We start from the raw sequence: 22,569 nt of genomic DNA on the forward strand, positions 1-22,569 counted from the left end.
GCAAAACCAGCATTGCTTGGGTTTTTTTGTCTGCTGAACATCCTGTTAGGCTTCCTTTACGATGTAATTTGAAAATTCCCCTCCTGCACTTCTAAGGAGGTTTTATTTTTCAGAAAAATGTTTAACTTTCAAAAGGAAATGTTAGCCTTAGTAGATAGTCTATTTAATACATTTTATGCCAGATATGGTGAATCCTGGCCAAAAAAATGACCTAAAATCTCATCTTTGAGGTGGGTAGTGTGCATCAGGATAGTTTACCTGCAGGGCCTGTCTTCCTCATAAGAAAGTGCTGACAAGCTTAGAAGTTTCATTGTCGGGAGCCAGGTCTGGTCTGGGTTGCAGTCAGGCCAGCTGACCCAGGAAAAAAGGGTTGGAGAGAGCCACAGGAGTGGTTTTCCTTGGTACTCTGGGACCTTGTATTAGATTTAATGGGAAAACAAAATCCTCTGGCCCTTATATCTCATACTCCTCATGCTCCTTCAATTTCTGTTTTTGTTTGTTTCAGTACATGTTCAGTCTTGAAGCACCATAACAGAAACTGCATGTATTCTGAACAGGGTGATTGGACATGCAAAATTAATTCTGTTTTCTCTTCACAGATGCTGCCAGACCTCCTGAGTTTCTCCATCAATTTTTGTTTTTGTTTGTTTCAGTATATGTTCAATCTTGTGTAAATAAACATTGTGTAATTGACAGAAGAGATCAGACAGCCAGGGCTATCAATCAAGCAGTGCTTTTTTCTAAGACTCAGTTGCTCCAGCATCCTTAGCGGAGAACCCAGACATCCATTAGATTGTTGAAAGTGCTTGATGGACCCATTTATGGAGCCTCCCTGACTCCATAAAAATTTAGGCCAATATGTCTGCCAATTTACCACAATACAGACCATAATCTTCCTTTTAAATTGCAATCGGTGCATTGATTTGTTACTTTATTCCAATATTATAGTCTTTTCATATACAAACGTATCTATGGAATATTACTGAAATGTGTTACAAACTCAATGCAAAGTAAACTGCAGAATATGGCATAATTCTTCAGTAAAGGTTGTTGTGGAAGTAGACAGTTTAGGAGATACGTGTCCAGATTTTTTTGCTACTGAGGCAGGTAGATCCATTTGGGAAATGTGCCAACTTGCAATTCTGCCTTCCAAACATGCCCCAAATGTCATGACCTTCTCTCCAATAGAGGGAAAGAGAGCAGGATGGATATCAACTGAGTTCAGAGATAAAACACCATGGTTGGCAGCAGGGAGAAGTGAATGCTGAGTTGCATTGGTTAGAAAGCTTATGCTGGTTTGTGCCATAAGGTTTTGTATGTTTTAGCCTTCACGCCTCACATTCCCTCATCCCCACCCAACCCTATCTCTGGGCTTCTTAACAACTCCATGCTAACTCTTGCCAACTGCTCCCATCCCATGGAGTTCCTTATACCCCCAGGTTAACTCACCCAGTAACTACCCTGAAGGGACCTCTGGGGACACGTGGAGATTAAATTAAATTCTAAGAATCTTACTCATTTCTCACTACGCATACTTGATAGTGAACAAAATCCCCTTTCATGATGACTGATTCTAAGTTTTTTAAAATATTAAATGCTTTATCTGTTTCAAAAACAAATATTTATTCATGTCCTGCATCAATAATATTTATTACTTTAATAGGTTCTTACAGCTGTCAATTAAATTGTGAAATGAAAGATCTTGCCCACTCACTGAGATAGTTATATCTTTTGGAAATCAGGGAAATGGTTACAAGGAGTTATTGGGAAAATGTCAACCAACAACTATTGAAACTGCTTGAAATTCCTTTTATTTGAACTCTCACCAGCACCTACGGCCTGACAATTTTTTACAAAGTGTTGGGGATTCAAATGGCTTTACATCATGAGAGTTAAATAGATTATACTAATCCTTCAAAAGAATTTGTATCTAATCCATAATCCATTGTGACTCCCACAATGCAGGTAATACCCTAGATCAGCCAATTTAGCTAAATTCAAATGCCCTTTTGAGTTCATTTTACCTTGTGTGGACCAAGTCTTGTTCCCTTTCTCCACAACAAAAAGTTTTGATTTGGAAATAGGGTGTGATTTCTACATCTGTGTCCAGTTCACCAATTTTTTTGATGGTTATATTCCCATCAAGATACCTATCCAAGATGCACCTGGAATTATGTTAAAATGGCTTTGATAAGGAATAAAAATCTTATTCCTTATAGTAAATTAATCTAATGGTGTTCCTATATCTTGGGTGAGAAATGTCTATAATGCAGACACTAAGGTAAAATGAATGTCAGATTGGAATCATGCCCAAAAAGTTTGGCTCAAGACTTGATGAAAATTGGACCTTTGTATTCAATTTGAGCAAACTGTAGATGCTGATCTATTTTGATTTTGGTAACAGGGTATTTCAGTCTCTTAAAAACAAATTGCATTTTTACCTTGAAGTCTGCAAGCAGTATGTTTAGAGTTATAGGTTAGAATGTCCCATTGGATAGTACTGAGTCCGCCAAAATTGGCTTCTGTTGAAACTAGGATTTTTATTCAGAAGTAGTTACATGCACATGAATTGTTTATTCTTTTATGTTATTGCAGTTCTTGATTGGACTTTGCGTTGCTGAGATACCTTGTTACATGAATCATTCTAATGTGACTTGCAGCTTGTCTGCCTTCCTTAATGTATGTAATTGTATTATACTTGTCTGGTTATTTACTTGAGATTCCAGTGACCAGAATGGGATTTGCATTGCTGACATGTTTCACCATTTGAATACCTGAAGTTTTTCCTAGTCTGATTTAACACTAATGACCAATAATATTTAAAGGCAGCCGCCAGACAATGAAGCAGAGGAAGAGATGATGCAAGTGTGAAAAAACACACTGCCATCACTTTGTTTTGCAGATAAAATGACCTTAAATCTAGTCACATTACATTTTTAGAGTCACCAGGTGTAATTATGTTTTTAAAATGCTTCCCAAACATCAATTGTCAATGTTTGAAGTTTTCTCCTGTTTAATCAATACAATCAGCAATGGTATAGCACCACCTTTACAAAAGTCTACAGAACACATATTTATATTTTTGGATGTAAAGTTATTGTGCACAGAGTATGGTTTTATTTCATACCACATTTCTATTGCCCCTTTTGAGCAATGATTTTCTCCAGTATTTATTTTGTACTATAGTACACATATCGATAGACGTGCAAAAATTACAGATTTTGAATTTCCACAATCATGTCCACAAAACCCTCATTGTAAATGTAATGTTACAATGACAGTTTTGTGAGAAAGTGAATTTTGGTACTTGTGATATTTTGAAATGGAACAGACTATACAGGCAAAAGAAATTGTATAAAAACACTAAGTCTCTAAGGCTTGTAATGCTATATCATCGATCTTTCTTCTACCAATGCTGAGCAACTATATAATTAGTAGAATATGGTATAAGTTGGAAAAGTTGATTATACTAAAAGACCTACTAAGGAGCTTGGCAGGCAAGTGTTTAATTCTTGCTGAACTATTGAGATTTGATACACTCTGGAGTACTGGATTGCGATTCCTTTTTGAATGAATTAGAATTAGGTTTTATTGTCATGTGTACTTAAGTTCAGATGTACAGGAGTACAATGAAAAGTGTATAAAATCTCTATTCTCTGGCACCATCTTAGGTACAAAAGACCTGAATTGGGGAAAAAATACCCATATTAGATACAAAAACTGAAGAAACCATCTTAGGTACAAAAATCAGAATTTTTAAAGTAAACAAAAGCAGAAATACAAAACAAAACAGAGCCAAGAAGAAAGGGGGAAATGCCCAAATCAAAAAGTCTTACCTCCATGAGTCTTACCTCTGTAACTCCAGGCACCAGGTTCTCGAATATATCTGTAAGATTACTAAATATGAACCTCAAAATCAGTAAGATTTGACAACAGTAGAAATTCTAACATATCGCAGAAGAAACGCAGACATGTGAATTATCAACGTACAAATGAATGGAAATTGAAAATTGGTGGTAAACCAACATTCAAATTTGGAATGTTCACTTAATTCAAGTAACTGGTAGGAACACAAATTCTGTGGCTTTGGAATTGTGGAACACTAGAGACATTTAAGAGATATATTAAACCCGCAGTCAGTCAGTACTCTAAGCCAGTGTAATTTAAACCATTCACAAACTCAAACATCTTTCATTGCACTCTAGAAGCGTATTCCAGTGACACTTCATAGAAATGCAGTTGGATAACATCAACCTGATTATATGCCTCTTAAAGTCTTTTTTTTTGGACAGGTACATAATTTATTCATACTCAACAATGTGCAATCATTGTAAGAAATATAGGCAAGCCAGTCCATCAGGCACTTGAAAATTAATATTTAACTCCTCTAAAGCATTATTTTTAAAATTAAAGTATAGTAAATAATTACAATGTTTTATGAACTTGCTGTTACTGGGTTTCCTTGTATGAATATTGAATTTGGGAGCATTGTACTGCATTTGTAAACTTCAAAATTGGGAGATAGTAGCATATTTAATTCCAATTATTTCTGTAACTTGTTCCTTTCAACACTAGTTTGTGTATATAAATTAATCTTCAGATTGTTATTTCATTTTTCTAAAGATTCCCTTCTGTCTTGTTTGCAGATTTTTCCATTCAGAATATTGAATTGGAGATTTAGGTGAAGAATGATGTAAAGCTGAATTATCATTTGCACTCAGTAGGTGATGGTGTCCCAGAGCAACCCAGACCAAGGTTACTGTCCAACTACTGGATACCAGCAGTGAAAAGGTTTAAACTTTATAGACTTTTGAAATGAATTTTATTTTTATAAGCCAATTGCAATCTACGTGACTAGAGGTTTCCATTGAAATGAAGTGGCTGATTCTTTAATTTCAACCAACCCATAATTTGGGGACAGTCCAGTGTCACCATGGCTGATGAAAATGCCAGGACTCAAATGGTAACTGCTGAGAAGCTGGTGGGACTTCTGGAGAGTAGCATAGAGAAAGTGCTGATTATTGACAGTCGTTCTTTTGTTGAGTACAATGCCTCCCATATCTTGGATGCTGTGAATATTAATTGCTCAAAGCTCATGAAAAGAAGACTGCAGCAAGACAAAGTACAAATAATAGAACTCATCCAGCACTCTGCAAAACAGAAGGTATGTTTCTACTAGAAAAATAACATTGCGAGTTTAATGAGGAAGCTGTATAGTGTATTACTTCCAATTTTTCATTTTTCTACTTTTATTTTAGCACAGATTCACTGTTACCAATTCTGAATTAATTACATATCTATATCATAAAAAGAAATATTTGTAATATCCCAATAGCCTAGTAACAGGGAGACTCCTGTATTCCCTGCTTCCTTACTTAATGGAACTTTAAGCGATAACACTGATTTTTAAACACTAACCCAATATCATTGCTATCATGCTGAAATGGAAAATGAAAGTATGACGTTGGAGGTAAATTCATATATATATTTTGTAGTCATGATTTGGTGGTGCCAGTGTTGGACTAAGGTGGACAAAGTTAAAAATCACACAACTCCAGGTTATAGCCCAACAGGTTTATTTCAAGACCACCACCTGATGAAGAGGCAGTGACTTGAAAACTAGTACTTCCAAATAAACCTTTTGGACTATAACCTAGTGTTGTGTGATTTTTAACTATGCTTTATAGAATGCTCATGATTTTAAAAGCACATGTATTGCAATAATGGTATCACATGATTAACATACGACCCAAAATATTCGTGCACATCGATGACAATTGTTGGTAAACTGCCTGTTTTTTCTACATCTTGAGAAAAATGTTTCATAAGTTTTGTTTCAAAATTAAATTTCTTAAGAGATAACGTTACCACTTAAAATTTACAAGTAGAGATAGGCCACTTATCCCAACATGTCTGCTTTCTTAATGCTCTATGTATCCTTCTATTCCTTTCTCCCTCATGTATGTTCTAGTTTTCTCTTAAATACATCGGTACAATTTTCTTCAACCATATTCTCATCAAGTCAAGGGTTTCTCAGAATATTTATTAAATTTATTAGTGACTGTCTTGTACTTAATGGCCCCAGTTCCAGGATCCCCAACAAATAAAAACAACACCACCTGTTAATGGGTAAGAAATGTGGATTAGTAGCATTGTCTATGGCACTATGGAGAACCCCTTGAGGTTTACTGCAGAAAAGGAAGTCATTTGGCATTTTGTGTCAATACTAGTCAACAAAGATCTGACTACATTAATCCCATTTTCCAGCTCTTGGTCCATAACTGTAGAGGTGATGGCAACTGTTCGGTCTTTCCTTGTAGCTTAAACCTTCTAACCTGACCACAACATGGTAAATTTTCTCTGCACCCTCTCTAGTGCAGTCACAACCTTCCTACAATATAGTGACCACATTTGTCTGCAGTACTCCAGTTATGGTAGAACCATTGTTTTATACAGTTGCTGCAGAACCTCCTTGCTCTTGTATTCTATGCCTCAGCTAATAAAGGCAAATCTCCCATAAGCCGCCTTAACTATCTTTTATGTATCTGTCCTGGTACATTAAGGGATCTGTGGATCTGCACACTGATGTTCCTCTGTTCTTCACTACTTCCATGGTCCTACCATTCATAGTTTAATCCCTTGCCTTGTTACCCCTCCCTAATTATTGTACACATTTCCAGTTTGAATTCAAGTTGCCATTGTTCTGTCCACTTGGCCAATTCATTGATCTCCTTCTGGAGTTCAAGGCTATGTTCTTCACCACCCTATCAATTTTTGTGTCATCCACAAACTACTTGTTCGTACCCCTACATTTAAAGTCTAACTCATTAATGTCCACTGCAAACAGCAAGGGCGTCAGTATTGGGCCCTACAAAACCTGATTCGAAACAGACTTTCAGCCACAGAAGCATGCCCTATCATCAACCTCTGCATCCTGACTCCCAGCTAATTTTGGATTCATTTTGCCTTTGTTCTATGAGCTGTTATTTTGTTTGACCAGTCTACCAGGAAGGACCTGTTGAAAGCCTTGCTAAAGTCCATGTAGTTTGCATCAAATGCATTACTCTCAACAACACACTTAGTTATCTCCTCAAAACGTTTGATCAAGTTCATAAAACTATCGTCTTCTCAGAAATCCTTGCTAACTATTACTTATTAATCCTTTATCTTTCCAAGTGCAGATATATTCTGTGTCTCAGAAATCTTTTGAATTATTTTTCCCAACACTGAGGTTAGACAGACTGGCCTATAATTTCCTGGTTTTTTTGCTTCCTCTTTTCTTTTTAATAATGAGACAACATTAGCAGTTCTCTAGTACCTCACCTGCAGCCAAAAAAGCTTTAAAAATTATTGTCAGGGCCCCTAATATCTTCTCTCTTACCTCCCTCAACAGCAGGCATACATCTCATCTGGACCTGCAGATTCATTGACTTGTCAGGCTACTCCCTCTCCCTCTGAATTTCCTTTTGAATATTTCACAGACTCCACAGTGATGCATAGACTTGATTTTTCTTTTCTACTGTGAAGACTGACGCAAAGTATTAATTGAGGGCTGTGCTTTTATCTTCTGGGTGCTTTCTTATGGTCTCCAATGGGCCCTTATCTTTCCCTAGCTATTTTCTTGCTCTTTTATATATTTAATAAACTTTTTTTTTTCTTTTCCTTTATTTTACCCACCAGTGCTTTCTCATGTACTCCCTTTGCCTTCCTAATTTCCTGTGGATGTTCCTTCCCTGCACTTTTTTATACTTTTCTAGGAAGTCTGCCATACTGAGTCCTAAATTTCTTTTTGTAAGCCTTTGTTTTTGGTTCTTAATTCCAATCTTTGCATCCCTTGACATTCAGGGCTGTCCAGTCTTGGTCCAGTCTTTCAGTTTGTCTCACTACTTCCTCCTTGAATGCTTCCAACTGCTCTGATTATTTTACCTTCAAGTAGCTGCTTCTAGTCAACTTGGACCAAATTGTATTTTATCTTCATTAAATTTTCATTCCCAGTTTGGAATGTTAATTCTTAGCCCATTCGTATCCTTTCCCATAGCTATTCAAAACCTCACTGATGGTCACAATCTCCAAAATGCCCTCCTACTGAATGCTTTCCACCTGCCTGAGCTCATTTCTGAATATTATGTCCAGGACTGCCACCTCCCTTGTTGGACTTTCTATGTATTGGCTGAAAAAGGTCTCATGAATCCAATGTAGGAATTTTATTCTCTCTCTACCTTTTATTAATATTTGGGAAGTTAAAATCCCTTATTATTATTGCACATCTATGCAACTTCATTACATGTTTGATTTCTCTCTCTCTCTCTCTCTCTCTCTCTCTCTCTCTTCTCTCTCTTCTCTCCCTCCCCCCCCGCCCCCCCCCACACCCCGGAACTGTTTTGAGAGCCTATGGTAAAGGGCAAAAGATACCCATATGGCCTCATTCGATGATCCTTACAAGATGTCATCCCATGTTACTGCTAGAATTGATTTCTTGCTTGATATTACAAACTCCCCCTCCTCTTCTATCTGCTGTCTATCGCATATGAATACCCTATAAGCAGGAATGTTGAGCTGCCTATCTTTGTTCATAGGCACATGGGAATATAAAATAGCTATCTTTCCCCAGCTTGTCTGTCTGTCTGTCTTCATGCTCCTTGCATTAATATAAAAATAGATCCCATTTAAACTCACTACTTTCATATTACCTCTACCTCTACTTCCAGAGTCCTACCTTCACATTTTAACTTCTAATTCCATCTCTTTCTCTCCTCTCTGAACTACCTATCAGTAACACTCCCTCAAATTATCTTTCTAGCTGTGCAGGCCTCCAGAGTAGCCTCACAATTTTAAGGGGACGTTGGTTATCAGAATCCCATCCCTGTCCAATCTGGTTTAAATCTGACCCAAAAGCATTAGGAAACCTCCCCACAAAGATGATGGTTCTATTCCTGTTTGGATGTAATCCATCCAAATTGAATAGTTCCCATCTCCCCTAGAAATGGTCGCAATGCCTCAAGAACCTAAAGCAGTCCCTCCTGCACCACTTGTTTAGCTATGCATTCATCTGCTATCATCCTCTATTCCTGTACTCAATATTGTGTGGTGCTGAGAATAATCTTGAGATTACTCCACTTTCAGTTTCTTACCTAACTCCCTAAGGTCTGTTTACAGGATCTTATTTCCTACTTTCCTTCCTATGCTACTGGTCCCAAAATAACCTGAGGCTATTCATCCTCCTCCTACAAATGCCCTGTGACATACTTGACCCTGGAACCTATGAAACAATATACTACACTGAAACCAAGTCTATGGCTGCTAGTGCACTTGTCTGCTCCCCTCACAAACCATCTACTGCTATTGCCCTTCCAAAATTCTTATTCACCCCTACCCTTGGTGGCTGCACCCTCTGCAGTGCCATTGGCTGGCCTCCACAGCAGGACCATCACTCTAATTGTTTTCCAAGGTCGAAAATCGTCAACACATAAGATGCTCTTGGGGCAGGGGGTTGGGGTTTGCTGCCTGGTCCCTTTCTTCTGTCTGTCTCCTATTCACTCTCTGCCTGCACTCCCTTAATCTGTGGTGTGGCCACATTCTGAAATGTGCAATCCACAAACCTTTCAACCTCATGAATTAACCGTAGTGTCCCTGTAGCTGCTGTTCTAAAACCTGGGGCTCAAGTTGCTACAGGAAGAGCCACCCTCTGTGCACACTATCTTTCAGGCAATCCAAGGATTTCCAATAGTACAGGATATGCAAATCGCAGGCTTGAGCTCCCCAGACATATCTTAACTAAAGACAATATGGGCCCTTGCTTTTATTTTATCTTTGGTCCTACTTGAGTGTAGACTTAAAAAATTCAAGTCCTATACAGATCTGCCTGCTCTGGAATCTTTCCATTCTTGTTGTTGCTCTTAACCTTGCTGCAGCCACTCCAAAACCTTACACATGTCTGACCAAGCCATAGACACTTTCAGTTGCACATCACTGACTTTTAACGCAACCCTCATAGTGACCGATGCTAGGAAACACGTATTCTCAGGTATGCCTTGCATGTTCTGGAAACTGTTATGACATCAAACATCCCTGTTGGCTGATGTTTAGCACTTTTCTTGGACCACGTAGGTTTATTCAATGTATTTATTTGTCACTCATGAAAGAACAATTCAAAGAGACCTAGCATTGGTGTTGTTTAAATGACCAGAAAATATTTTACAGATATGGTACAACTTCAATTGCAATATCTCGAAAAGTACCATGGAATGTTTTTGGGGGATTGTCAAGATCTGGATTTGGCAAAGAGTGTTAATGCATTTTCTCATAATAGGCAGAGGATTTGCTGATCTCTTCACATAAATGTTCCATGAGATGTGTGGACTGCAGTTATAGTGCCTTTAAGTTGCAGCATATCTGCAGAGAATGCATGTTCTGTGACATGACCTCTCCCAAATCAGTCTTTGATTCCTGCATGGTCCTTGCTGGTGATAGGACTCAGGCTGGCCTGCTAGATAGTGCATCAAGCATGTCTGTTCATCCTTGTCAGCGTTTTCTTGTATGACATTTCACCAAAATCCTCCTGAGCGTTCCATGTCTCAGGTATGTGAATAGGAAGGGTTTGGAGGGATATGGGCCGGGTGCTGGCAGGTTGGACTAGATTGGGTTGGGACATCTGGTCGGCATGGATGGGTTGGACCGAAGGGTATGTTTCCATGCTGTACATCTCTGACTCTATCTGTCCCTTTGGTCACTTGGTGCGTAAAGCATTGCTTTCAGCTTGTGCCCAGTGACTGAGTTGGAATTTGTACATGTTATTAACATCAAGATTGTTAGTATCTATGTCAAAATGTGACCAGGCTTCTTTACAAGTGTTGTGCTGTCTGTTCCTCCTATACTCCTGTTCTGGGGGTGTTAACAACAGCACAGGAAAGTAGGAACAGGAGGAGGCCATTCAGTCCCTTGAGTCTGTTTCACTATTCAATCACATGGCTGATTTGATGGCTTAACTCCATATATTCAGCAAAAAAAAAGAACAAATTTGGGGTGATGGTAGGATACAAGAGGTCCATAATCATACTGTTTGCCCATCATGATAGATTATGGGATAAAGGTGAGCTGAGCGTTCCATATTTAGAATTGTAACAACAGCAACTCACTGAAACCACCTATAATTAGGTGCTGCTTTCCTTTTGCGAGGGATAGAATGTACTATGTGCTCTGCAAAAGCTCCTCTGTCCACTGCTGAGCACGTAGGCACGCGGCAGTATAGAGTCTGCTCAAACCACTGCTCCAGTCTGATAAATGCTGAGGCAGTGCCAAGTTTGGGTGCTGTCTATCTTCAAGACAACAGGCATGAACTTTTTTTTTAACCAAATTCAACAATATGGACCAATTTGAACCAACCTGAACCTCAACCTGAGCTACAAATCTTCTAAAACATCACAATATGGACTAATTTTTAGCCCTTTAATTTTGAAGATTAAATTGAGGTTAGCTGTTTACCTACTCCCTTCCAGGTAAAAACACTTGCCTGTTCCTTGGTCAATGGCTCAAGTAAAGTTCTTAGTTTGTTGGAAAATATCCTTTAAAGTAGAGTGGGACTTCAGTACAAACCAATTGATGAAAACTTTTATTTTGGGTATTTGTTACAATATCAGAAAATCATTAAATCATAAATTAACACAAGTTCTAATTTCTTCAGACCAGATTCTTGTGTTTGCATATCCATCATGTTAATTTCCCACTCACTGCATTCATCATCATCATTTACATGAGTATTACTAACATTCAATAAATATTCATGTTTTTTCAAGGAGTACCATTTAAGCTTCACAAAAATTTGGCTTCCTGTTAAGTTTCATACTTGTGGCTAATTGAGTAAATGTGATTTGTATTTGCGTAGGATGATTGAATTACTGCCATGGCAAGTTTTCTTTTAAATTCAGATCAACTTTTATGCATCTGAAATAAGTTTTCTTAAATGTTTTGTTCCCAAAGATCTTTCTATACAATTTCAAAAACAATTGCACTGTGTATTCAAGAGTAACCTGGGAATTAGAGAAATTTGAGAATAATCCTTTCTGTTGGAATAACCACAATCGGGAGAATGCAATGCTACACATTCTGTTCTCAAGACCCTGTATTCGGCCATTCTGACTACAATTCTTCTGGACCCGAGACTTGCACCAATCCATCTTCTTTCCACAGTGCCCCCTGCCATTTGGAGGCCAACACTGCTTTCAGTTGTATTCATGATTTGGAGATGCCGGTGTTGGACTGGGGTGTACAAAGTTAAAATCTCACAACACCAGGTTAACCTCAGTTGTATTGGTCAACTGTACAAAGTCATAGAGATGTACAGCATGGAAACAGAACCTTTGGTCTAACTTGTTCATGCTGACTAGATATCCTAAACTAATCTAGTCCCATTTGCCAACATTTGGCCCATATCTCTGTCAATCTTTGCTATTCATATACTCATCCAGATGCTTTTTAAATGTTGTAATTGTACCAGCCTCCTCCACTTCCTCTGGCAGCTCATTCTGTACACTCACTACCCTTTGTGTGAAAAGTTGCCCCTTAGGTCACTTTATAAATTTTTTCCACTCTCACCCTAAACCTATGCCCTCTAGTTCTGAACTTCCCCACCCCAGGGAAAATACCTTGTCTATTTACCCTATCCATGCCCCTCATGATTTTATAAACCTCTGTGAACCCGTCAGCTTCCGATGCTGCTGCATGGAGAACAGCCCCACCCTCTCTCTCCCTATAGCTTAAACCCTTCAATCCAGGCAACGTCCTTACAGCATGGATAAAGATATGTGGATTGGAAGGTGCTGAATGGAAGATTTGTTCAGGAAGTTATTGGTATTCCTAGTTTAAAGTTCCCAAACATGGTTACCAATGGCAGGGTGCATATTTTCAAAAGTGCTCTGACTTGGCTCAGCCTGGTTGGTTACAGAAGCCCCAGAGAACACCTTCCCTGATTCCTTTAGATTGCTGCGGTTTCAGTATTCAAATCACAAATCAATAGTCCAATCTTATGCACTCCACAATTTCTGTCTTTGCTCTTTCCAACAATATTACAGAAAATAACATATTCTCTTTGTTCTCAGAGACCTGCTTCACCTCAAGGATCTGTTTGAAGATTGCCAAATGGAAAACCGTTCTTTTTAGGGAGAACCTTGCTTGTTTTCTGTTTCTTGAATTGACACTGTATTCTGAACTGACAAACAGCAGCAGGTTGAAATCCCACCCACTGCAATCCTCTTTCTTCTGTTTTCCTTTTGCTTCTTAGCTGTGCATCCCCATTACTATTTCTAGTCATATGGATATTTCTTGTAACCTAATGCTGACATAATTATGAAATCAAATAACCCTCCTACTGAATATTTTCCAGTTTACCTTGGTCTTAATTGCAGGCATTGCACAGAAAAAGACTTTTCCCAAAGCACATGGGACCATCACAGTTACTTAACTGAGATCTTAGGATTTGGAAAGCTCTTGATAGTGTTTATGGAAGGTAACTTTTCCTGCTGCTGAGGAGCCTAGGAACAAGGGGATAAACTCTTAAGGCCCAAAAGCCAGGTATTTTAGGGGACCAAGTAAGAAACCTTTATTAATGCATGTGGTAATAGAACTGTAAAGTACTCTATTTCTTACAATAAGTAGTAGGTACTGGCACAATTAAGAATTTTAAATCAAAGATTGACTGGATATTCTATCAAAGATAATTAATCAAAGCAGGTGGATGGAGCATTGTACAAATCAGCTATGATCTCACTGTTTGGCAATTAGGCTAAAAGCTCGAAATGGCCAATTCCATTCCCAACTCCATTTCATATTGCAGTAGAAGCTTAGTGGGTTTTTAATTCTTGTTTTGGGTCAACACCTTTTATCTTTCTTTATGAAATGGAAAATGCTAATTCATTTACCGACCTGCAGAATTTCAGTTGTGCATTAGACTTTAACGGATCTGAAATTTGGAAAGATAGGAGGATAGAAAGCTAACTCACTATAATGCACAGTCCACAAACACTCAATTCAATGAGAAGCCATTACAATTCAACTTAAGCTGCAGGTATTTTCAAATACTAAGATACCTACGATACAAAGAATCATTGCAACAAACTGCAGAGCTGCAATTGTTTTGTCCACGCAAGATAGCCATGTTCTTCCTAATTTTAATGGAAGGAGCATTTATGGAAATAAGGTTTGAAAAAAATGATCTAGATTTATCTGAAACAAAGCAATCAGAATTAATATTTATAAATGGATTTATCTTTTGTATCTTGTAAGTATTTTAAAAATGAAAGTCAAATTAGTCTTACTGTACAACTAAATGATAGATGTCGCATCATGTTTCATTTAGTGAGACCATAAGTTATAGAAGCAGAATTAAGCCATTGAACCCACTGAGTTTGCTCGGCTGTTTGATCCTGCTGATGTTTCTCAATCCGCTTCTCCTGCCTTTGATCCCGTTTCTAATCCAGAACCTATCTATCTCTGTCTTAAATACAGTCAGTGACTTGGCCTCCAAAAGGTTCAACAGATTGGTCACCTGGCTGAAGAAACCCCTACTGTTCTCCGTTCAAAAGGGTCATCCCTTCACTCTGAGGCTGTGCCCACAGGTCCGAATCTCTCCTGCGAGAGATAACATTTTCTCCATGCCCACTCTATGGAAGCCTCTCTGTATTCTGTAAATTTCAATGAGATTCCTCCTCATTCTTCTAAACTCAATTGAGTACAGACCCACAGTCCTCAACCACATCTCATAGGACAAGCCCTTCATTCTCAGGATCGTTCTTGTAAACTTCCTCTGGATTCCATCCAAGGCCATCCAGAACATCCAGTTTAGATTCAATGCCCAAAACTGGTTACAATATTCGAATGCACTCTCACCAGAGCCTAGTACAGAGGAACCTCGATTATCCAAGTGAGGTGGGCGGGCACTATTTCATTCAGATAATTGATTCAATGCCTCTCTTCTGGGGCTCAGTTTTCTGAAGTTTCCTTTTTCCTCACTCTGCCTGCCTTGCTCCCTCTCTCTGTCTCAGGAGTTGTTTCTAAGCAGAGACACAGTTGTGTTTAAGGGACCTGCAGCATTGCTGAAATGCTCCCCCTCCCCCGCGCCCCCCCCATATCAGTCCAATGGGATTAACACAGCGAGCACTTGCTCTGTCTGCTCCCCATTTAGGAGACGAGGCAGCAGCACCCCGCGAGACCCCCCACTCCCCTGTCCATCTCCTCCTCCGATACCCACACACCTTTTTACTGCAAATTTTTGACAGGTTCCACCTCTGCCCTGGACCGGACAGTGTTGGAGAGATTATCTGGAGAAGGGGGTTTAGGGTATAAACCTGTGTAGAATGCCAGGAAAAGTGTGTGTGTGTGGAGAGGACGAATGGTAAGTCATTCGGAGACCATGCCTGGGTTCCCATCAATGTCCTGAGCTGTTTCAGCATCATTTCAGTAAGCCGAGTTCATTTTTAATCATTGTAAACAAAAGGCATGATCAGTGTTGAAACGGCTATTTGATGTAATGTTTTTTATCAGGACCTTAATATCTCCTTCAGATAATCCGATGTTCGGATAGTTGATAGTTGGCTAATCGAGGTTCCTCTGTATCACACGTCCCTGCTTTTGTGTTCTAGCCCTGTTGAAATTAATGATCTCGTTGCATTTGCCTTCCTAACTGCCCACTGACCCTGCATGTTCACTTTAAGAGAATCGTTAACTAGGGTTTCTAAGTACCTTTGTGCTTCAGATTTCTAAAGCCTTTCTCCACTTAAAAAATTGTTTACACCTCTTCTTCCTACCAAAATGCATAACCTCACGCTTTCATATATTGTATTTCATCTGTCACTTCTTTTTCCATTTTCCTAGCCTGGCTGAGTCTTTCTGCAGTCTCCCTGCTACCTCAACACTACCTGTCCCTCCATGTCTGTTTGTGTCATCCGCAAAGTTGCGACAATGCCCTCAGTTCCTTCATCCAGATCACTAACATATAATGCGAATAGTGGTAGTCCAAACGCTGACCCCTGCAGAACTCCACAAGTCACTAGTTGCCAATCTCAAAAAGACCCCTTTGTCCCCACTCTCTGCCTTCTGCCAGTCAGCCAATCCTCTATCCATGCCAGTACCTTGCCCCTAACACCATGAACTCATCTTGTTTAGCAGTCTCCTTTTGTGACATTTTGTCAAAGCCTTCTGGAAATTCAAATACATCATGTACACTGGCTGTCCTTTGTCTAACTTGCTTGTTAGCGCCTCAGAGAATTCTAACAGACTTGTCAGGTATGACCTAGAACATAGAAAAATACAGCGCAGTACAGGCCCTTCGGCCCTCGATGTTGCGCCGACCGAAGCCTACCTAACCTACACTAGCCGAATAACCTCCATATGCTTATCCAATGCCCGCTTGAATGACCATAAAGAGGGAGAGTCCACCACTGATACTGGCAGGGCATTCCATGAACTCACAACCCGCTGAGTAAAGAATCTACCCCTAACATCTGTCCTATACCTACCACCCCTTAATTTAAAGCTGTGTCCCCTAGTAACAGCTGACTTCATTAGCGGAAAAAGGTTCTCACTGTCAACCCTATCTAAACCCCTAATCATCTTGTACACCTCTATCAAATCTCCCCTAAACCTTCTTTTCTCCAATGAGAACAGCCCCAAGTGCCTCAGCCTTTCCTCATACGATCTTCCTACCATGCCAGGCAACATCCTGGTAAACCTCCTCTGCACCCGTTCCAGTGCCTCCACATCCTTCCTATAGTATGGCGACCAAAACTGCACACAATACTCCAGATAAGGCCACACCAGAGTCTTATACAACTGCAACATGACCTCAGGACTCCGGAACTCAATTCCTCTACCAATAAAGCCCAGTACGCCATATGCCTTCTTCACAGCACTATTTACCTGGGTGGCAACTTTCAGAGATCTGTGTACATGGATACCAAGATCCCTCTGCTCATCCACACTACCAAGTAGCCTACCATTAGCCCAGTAATCCATCTTCTTCTTACTCCTACTAAAGTGAATGACTTCACACTTAGCTACATTGAACTCCATTTGCCACCTTTCTGCCAGCTCTGCAACTTATCTATATCCCGCTGTAACCTGCCACATCCTTCTTCGCTGTCCACCACTCCACCGACTTTCGTATCATCCGCAAACTTGCTCACCCAGCCTTCAAGCCCCTCCTCCAGGTCATTTATAAAAATGACAAACAGCAATGGTCCCAAAACAGATCCTTGTGGAACACCGCTAGTAACTGCACTCCAAGATGAACCTTTACCATCAACTACTACCCTCTGTCTCCTTCCAGCCAGCCAATTCCTAATCCAAACCTCTAATGCGCCCTCAATGCCATACCTCCGTAATTTTTGCAGTAGCCTACCATGGGGTACCTTATCAAACACCTTGCTAAAATCCATATACACCACATCTACTGCTTTACCCTCATCCACTTCCTTGGTCACCTTCTCGAAGAACTCAATAAGGTTTGTGAGGCACGACCTGCCCTTCACAAAACCATGCTGACTATCCTTGATCACATTATTCCTATCCAGATGTTCATAAATCCTATCCCTTACAGTTCTCTCTAAGACTTTGCCCACAACAGAAGTGAGACTCACTGTCCTATAGTTACTAGGACTGTCCCTACTCCCCTTCTTGAACAGAGGGACCACATTCGCTATCCTCCAGTCTTCTGGCACTATTCCTGTAGACAACGACGACATAAAAATCAAGGCCAATGGCTCCGCTATCTCCTCCCTAGCTTCCCAGAGGATCCTAGGATAAATGCCATCAGGTCCAGGGGACGTATCTATTTTCACCCTTTCCAGTATTCCCCGGACCTCTTCCCTGCATACCTCAAAGCCATCCATTCTAATCACTTGTGACTCAATATTCACATCAGCAACAATGTCCTGCTGACGAAAAGTATTGATTTGGTGTCTCTCCAATCTCCTCTGCCTCCACGCACAACTTCCCACTACTATCCTTGACTGGACCGATACCTACCCTAGTCATCCTTTTATTCCTGACATACCTATAGAAAGCCTTAGGGTTTTCCCTAATCCTACCAACCAAGGACTTTTCATGTCCCCTTCTCGCTGCTCTTAGCTCTCTCTTTAGATCCTTCCTGGCTACCTTATAACACTCAATCGCCCCAACTGAACCTTCACGCCTCATCTTTACATAGGCCGCCCTCTTCCCTTTAACAAGGGATTCCAATTCCTTATTAAACCACGGCTCCCTCACAAGACCCTTTCCTCCCTGCCTGACTGGTACATACTTATCAAGGACACCCAATAGCTGCTCCTTGAACAAGCTCCACATATCATTTGTGTCCTTTCCTTGAAGCCTATTTTTCCAATCCATACATCCTAAGTCATGCCTCACCGCATCATAATTTCCCTGCCCCCAGCTATAACTCCTGCCCTGCAGTGCACACTTATCCCTCTTCATCACTAGAGTAAAAGTCACCGAGTTGTGGTCACTGTCCCCGAAGTGCTCACCTACCTCCAAGTCTAACACCTGGCCTGGTTCATTACCTAGAACCAAATCCAGTATGGCCTCACCTCTTGTTGGCCTGTCTACATAATGTGTCAGGAAACCCTCCTGCACACATTGGACAAACACCGACCCATCTAACGAACTCGAGCTATAGCTTTCCCAGTCAATATCTGGGAAGTTAAAGTTCCCCATAAACAACCACCCTACTACTTTCACTCTTCTCCTGAAACATCCTTGCAATACTTTCCTCTACATCTCTCGGACTATTAGGAGGCCTGTAGAAAACTCCTAACAGGGTGACCTCACCTTTCCTATTTCTAACCTCAGCCCAAACTACCTCAGATGACAAGTCTTCCTCCATCGTCCTTTCTACAACTGTAATACTATCCTTGACAAACAATACCACACCTCCCCCTCTTTTACCCCCACCTCTGACCCTACTAAAACATTTAAACCCTGGAACCTGCAATAGCCTCCCCTTGACTAAGTCATGCTGATTCAGTCCTATTTTACTATGCACTTCCAAGTACTCTGCAATCTCATGCTTAGTAATAGATTCTTAAAAACTTACCAACAGCCGAGGTCCGGCTAACCAATTTATCATTTCTTGTCCTGCCTCCCTCCCTTAAACAAGGGTATTACATTATCCATTTTCAAATCCTGTCGTTCCCTCCTTGACTCAAGTGATTCCTGAAAGATTACCATTAATGCCATGCAATCGCCTCAGCTATCTCCTTCAGATCCCTGGGGTGTAGTCCATTGGTCTGGGTGATCTATCCACCTTCAGACCTTTCAGCATCTCTGGCATGTTCCCCTTTTTAGTGATGGCCACCGCCAAAATCTATCTCGCACACATGCACTCTCACTCTCGCCCTCCTTGCTCTCGCGCATGCCCTTGCTCTCTCGTAAGTGCCCTCGTGCTCTTGAACTCTCGCAGGTGTGTACCCTCTTGCTCCCGCGCCTTCACACTCTTGCGTGCGCCTTCATCCTCTTGCGTGCCGTCACACTCGCGCGCTCTCTGTGTCTCTTGCATGTGCACTCTCTCTTACTAACTATCTTACTAAGAAGGCAACATTGCTCCTATGCCTATCTGCCTGCCCTTTTGATGAGATACCTATCTTTAGATAATTTATTCCCAGCCCTAATTCCCTCCAGCCACATCTCTGTAATCCCACAGACTATACACAACAATTTCAATCTGGGCTACTTAAATTTGTGTACTAGCTCCTGAGGTCCCAAAATCTCTCTCTCTCTCTCTCTCTCTCTCTGTCTCTCTATTCCTGTCTCTCTATTCCTGTCTGTGTATGTCCGTCTGTCTCTCCACCCCCCGGTAGGTCTGTCTGTCTCTTCCCTACACCCCGCCCCCCCCGCACTCTCTCATCCAATGTGTGTACACACACCCACACTTGTTTTTCCCTGAACTATGCCATCACGTCATCTATTTTACTCTGAATGGCTTGTGTGTTTAGATACAGAGCCTTTAAGTTTGTTCCATTACTGAGGGTCCCCAAATATTTCTGGTTCTTTGGTGCAATGTGACATCCACACGTCTGTCCCTTTTTATATTATTTTCTAGTGAGAATTAGCTCCATCACAAATCTCAAATTTTTCCTTCTCTTTTATCTTTGATTTTAGAATTTTCCATGCAACTGAACCTATTCCCCCCTCTATTTAGTTTAAACTCTATCCATAGCTTTAGGTATGTGATTCACCAGGCCTCTGGTCCCAGCATTATCCAGGTGGAGTCCGTCCCAACGGAACAGCTCCCTCCTTCCCTCATACTGGGGCCAATGTCCCATGCAGTCAAATCCATTTCTCCCAGTCCAATCTTGAACCATGCGTTTACCTCTTTAATCTTGTTGACCCTCTGCCAATTAGTTCATGGTTCAGGTAATATGAAGATTATTACTGTTTTAGATCTGCTTTTCTAATTTCATCCCGTAGCTGCTCATATTCCCTCAGCGGAACCTCTTTTCTCTTTCCATCTATACTATTGGTACCTATCTGGACCATGATAACTGGATTCTTCCCCACCCCCCCACTCCAAGTTCCTGTGCAGTCCAGATGAGATATCTTGAACCCAAGTACCAGTCAGGGAAAGCAGTCTACGGGACTCTCTCCATTTGATTCACAGAAAACGATGTTTATTCCCCTGGCTATACTATTCCTGATTACAGCTACATTTCTCTTTACTTCCTACTCTAAAATGCCTCCTTATATCATTGTGCTCAGGTCAGTTTGCTCATTCTCTCAAAAGCCCTCGCTCTCATCCACACAGGCAGCAAGAACCTCGAACCTGTTAGACCAGCTCAAAGAGTGTGGGTCCTACATCACCACCTCCTGGATCTCTTAATGCACCTTGCACGTAGTCACACCGCCCTGTCCCTAACCACTGACCAAATTTGAAGTAGTTAATCTAAGGGGTGTGACTACCGCCTGGAACACAGCATCCAAAAAACTCTTTCCCCCCTCCCTGATAAATCAGTGTTTTAAGCTCAGACTCCAGCTCATCAACTCTGAGCCGGAGTTTGTTGAACAACTAGCATTTGCTACAGATGTGGTCATTGTGAAACACAATGGCTCCATTAGCTTCCATATCATGTAGGTACAACACATCGCCTAATCCTGCAGCTGTATTGTATTTACTTCATTCTTGAAATTTTTAAAAGAACAGTAGAAATTTATATTTTAGTTTGTAATCTGTAAATATTGCTCCTGTTTGCCTTCAATCTGAACGTAATCCATAATAAACCTAATTTAAATATAATAGCCAAATTAACAGCTATTTCAGACCAATGACCTTAGGCTTTTCTTGTGATGTCATTTTATTTTGTGCTGGTCCCCTTGTCTTGGTCTTAAATTTATCCTGTAAGAAGACAATAGAAACTCAGAATCAAAAAAAAAGCCAACAAAAAGCACTTCTTCCCTCTGCAGCAAATGCTGCCTCCAAAGTCCCATAACTATGGCTGTGTATCGTTCTGAATATGATCTCTCCTTTCTGACTGTGGTGAAGCTTACTGATTCTTATTTATAATAATTTTCATATACAGTCTCAACTTAGTTGCTTGATACACCATATCTGATTGTTGCCTGAGCACTTAAATGCCCCCTTTTTATGTATTGTTTAATATAATTTCAATAATTCAATATTTGGTGCAAAGATGACTAAATTATCATGAACAGAGGTTCTGCATATGTGTGTTTCTTTACAGTTCAGGTAGACCTGGGCGATTCTACAACAGTATTCCAGATGGAAAGGTGTAATTAGTGTTTAAATAGGTAGTTTCCATTATAAATGTGGATGTAGAGACTTTGAATAAAAAAGACTAGCACAACACATTCATACATTATTATGGCATATGAAAAAATATATAAATCATTTCACAGAAATACAAAATAGCTCACAACCCCACCCTCTATCAAAAACTACTCAAGTGTGGTCAGATTTGTCATATTTTCTTTTTAGATGTTGACATTTTGCGTATCCTTTTGCAACAAACCCTCCATCGCTGTTAGTACAGCATGCAGTCTTACAAAATAAAACCACATCAACACTTCCTAATATTCACATTGAGTTGATTTGTAAATGCCTGTTTAAATTGCAATCCTTGGATCTAGATGGTGCCTAAACAATTATAGATGCACTGGAATTGATGGAACTGATTTGATTGTGACATTTTGGAGTTGCTGTTTAAGATATAGCATTTAAAGAAAATTGGATAGCCTGAGAAGCGTTTGTTTAGGATTATTCATGCTGTTGCTCATTTATGTTAGAGCAGCAAGCAATGTTAAGTGTGCTGTCGAGTGGCTGCACTCCTGAGCAGATTTCAGAATCCTGTGTGACTGGCAGTAGTACAAGCTATGCTGCTTAAAACCTGTCTGTACCATTTAAAAGGGTGGTGGATTTTGATTGGTGCAACTGCTGGAAATAATTTTAAATATTTAAATAGAAAAGACACAAGAATGACAACAATGCAGAACATGCTCCAAAGATCTCTAAGGCAGAGCTGGAGGCCTTGATGTAGGAGCTGGACAGAAGGATGGACATCCTGTATCCAT

General features: G+C 40.3%; 1 protein-coding gene across 2 annotated transcripts in view; it reads left to right on the forward strand.

The window, feature by feature from the left end:
- The window catches only part of dusp16 (dual specificity phosphatase 16), a 99,367-nt gene that overhangs the window by 36,652 nt on the left and 40,146 nt on the right, over positions 1-22,569 (forward strand). For both annotated transcript variants that reach the window (XM_072552127.1, XM_072552129.1), the window contains exon 2: positions 4,647-5,164. In XM_072552127.1, coding sequence (XP_072408228.1) covers positions 4,934-5,164 — 231 coding nt within the window. In that variant the 5' untranslated portion in view covers positions 4,647-4,933. The remainder of the gene's footprint in view (positions 1-4,646; positions 5,165-22,569) is intronic.

This window comes from Chiloscyllium punctatum, chromosome 32 (assembly GCF_047496795.1).
Source record: "Chiloscyllium punctatum isolate Juve2018m chromosome 32, sChiPun1.3, whole genome shotgun sequence".
Classification (NCBI taxonomy): domain Eukaryota; kingdom Metazoa; phylum Chordata; class Chondrichthyes; order Orectolobiformes; family Hemiscylliidae; genus Chiloscyllium; species Chiloscyllium punctatum.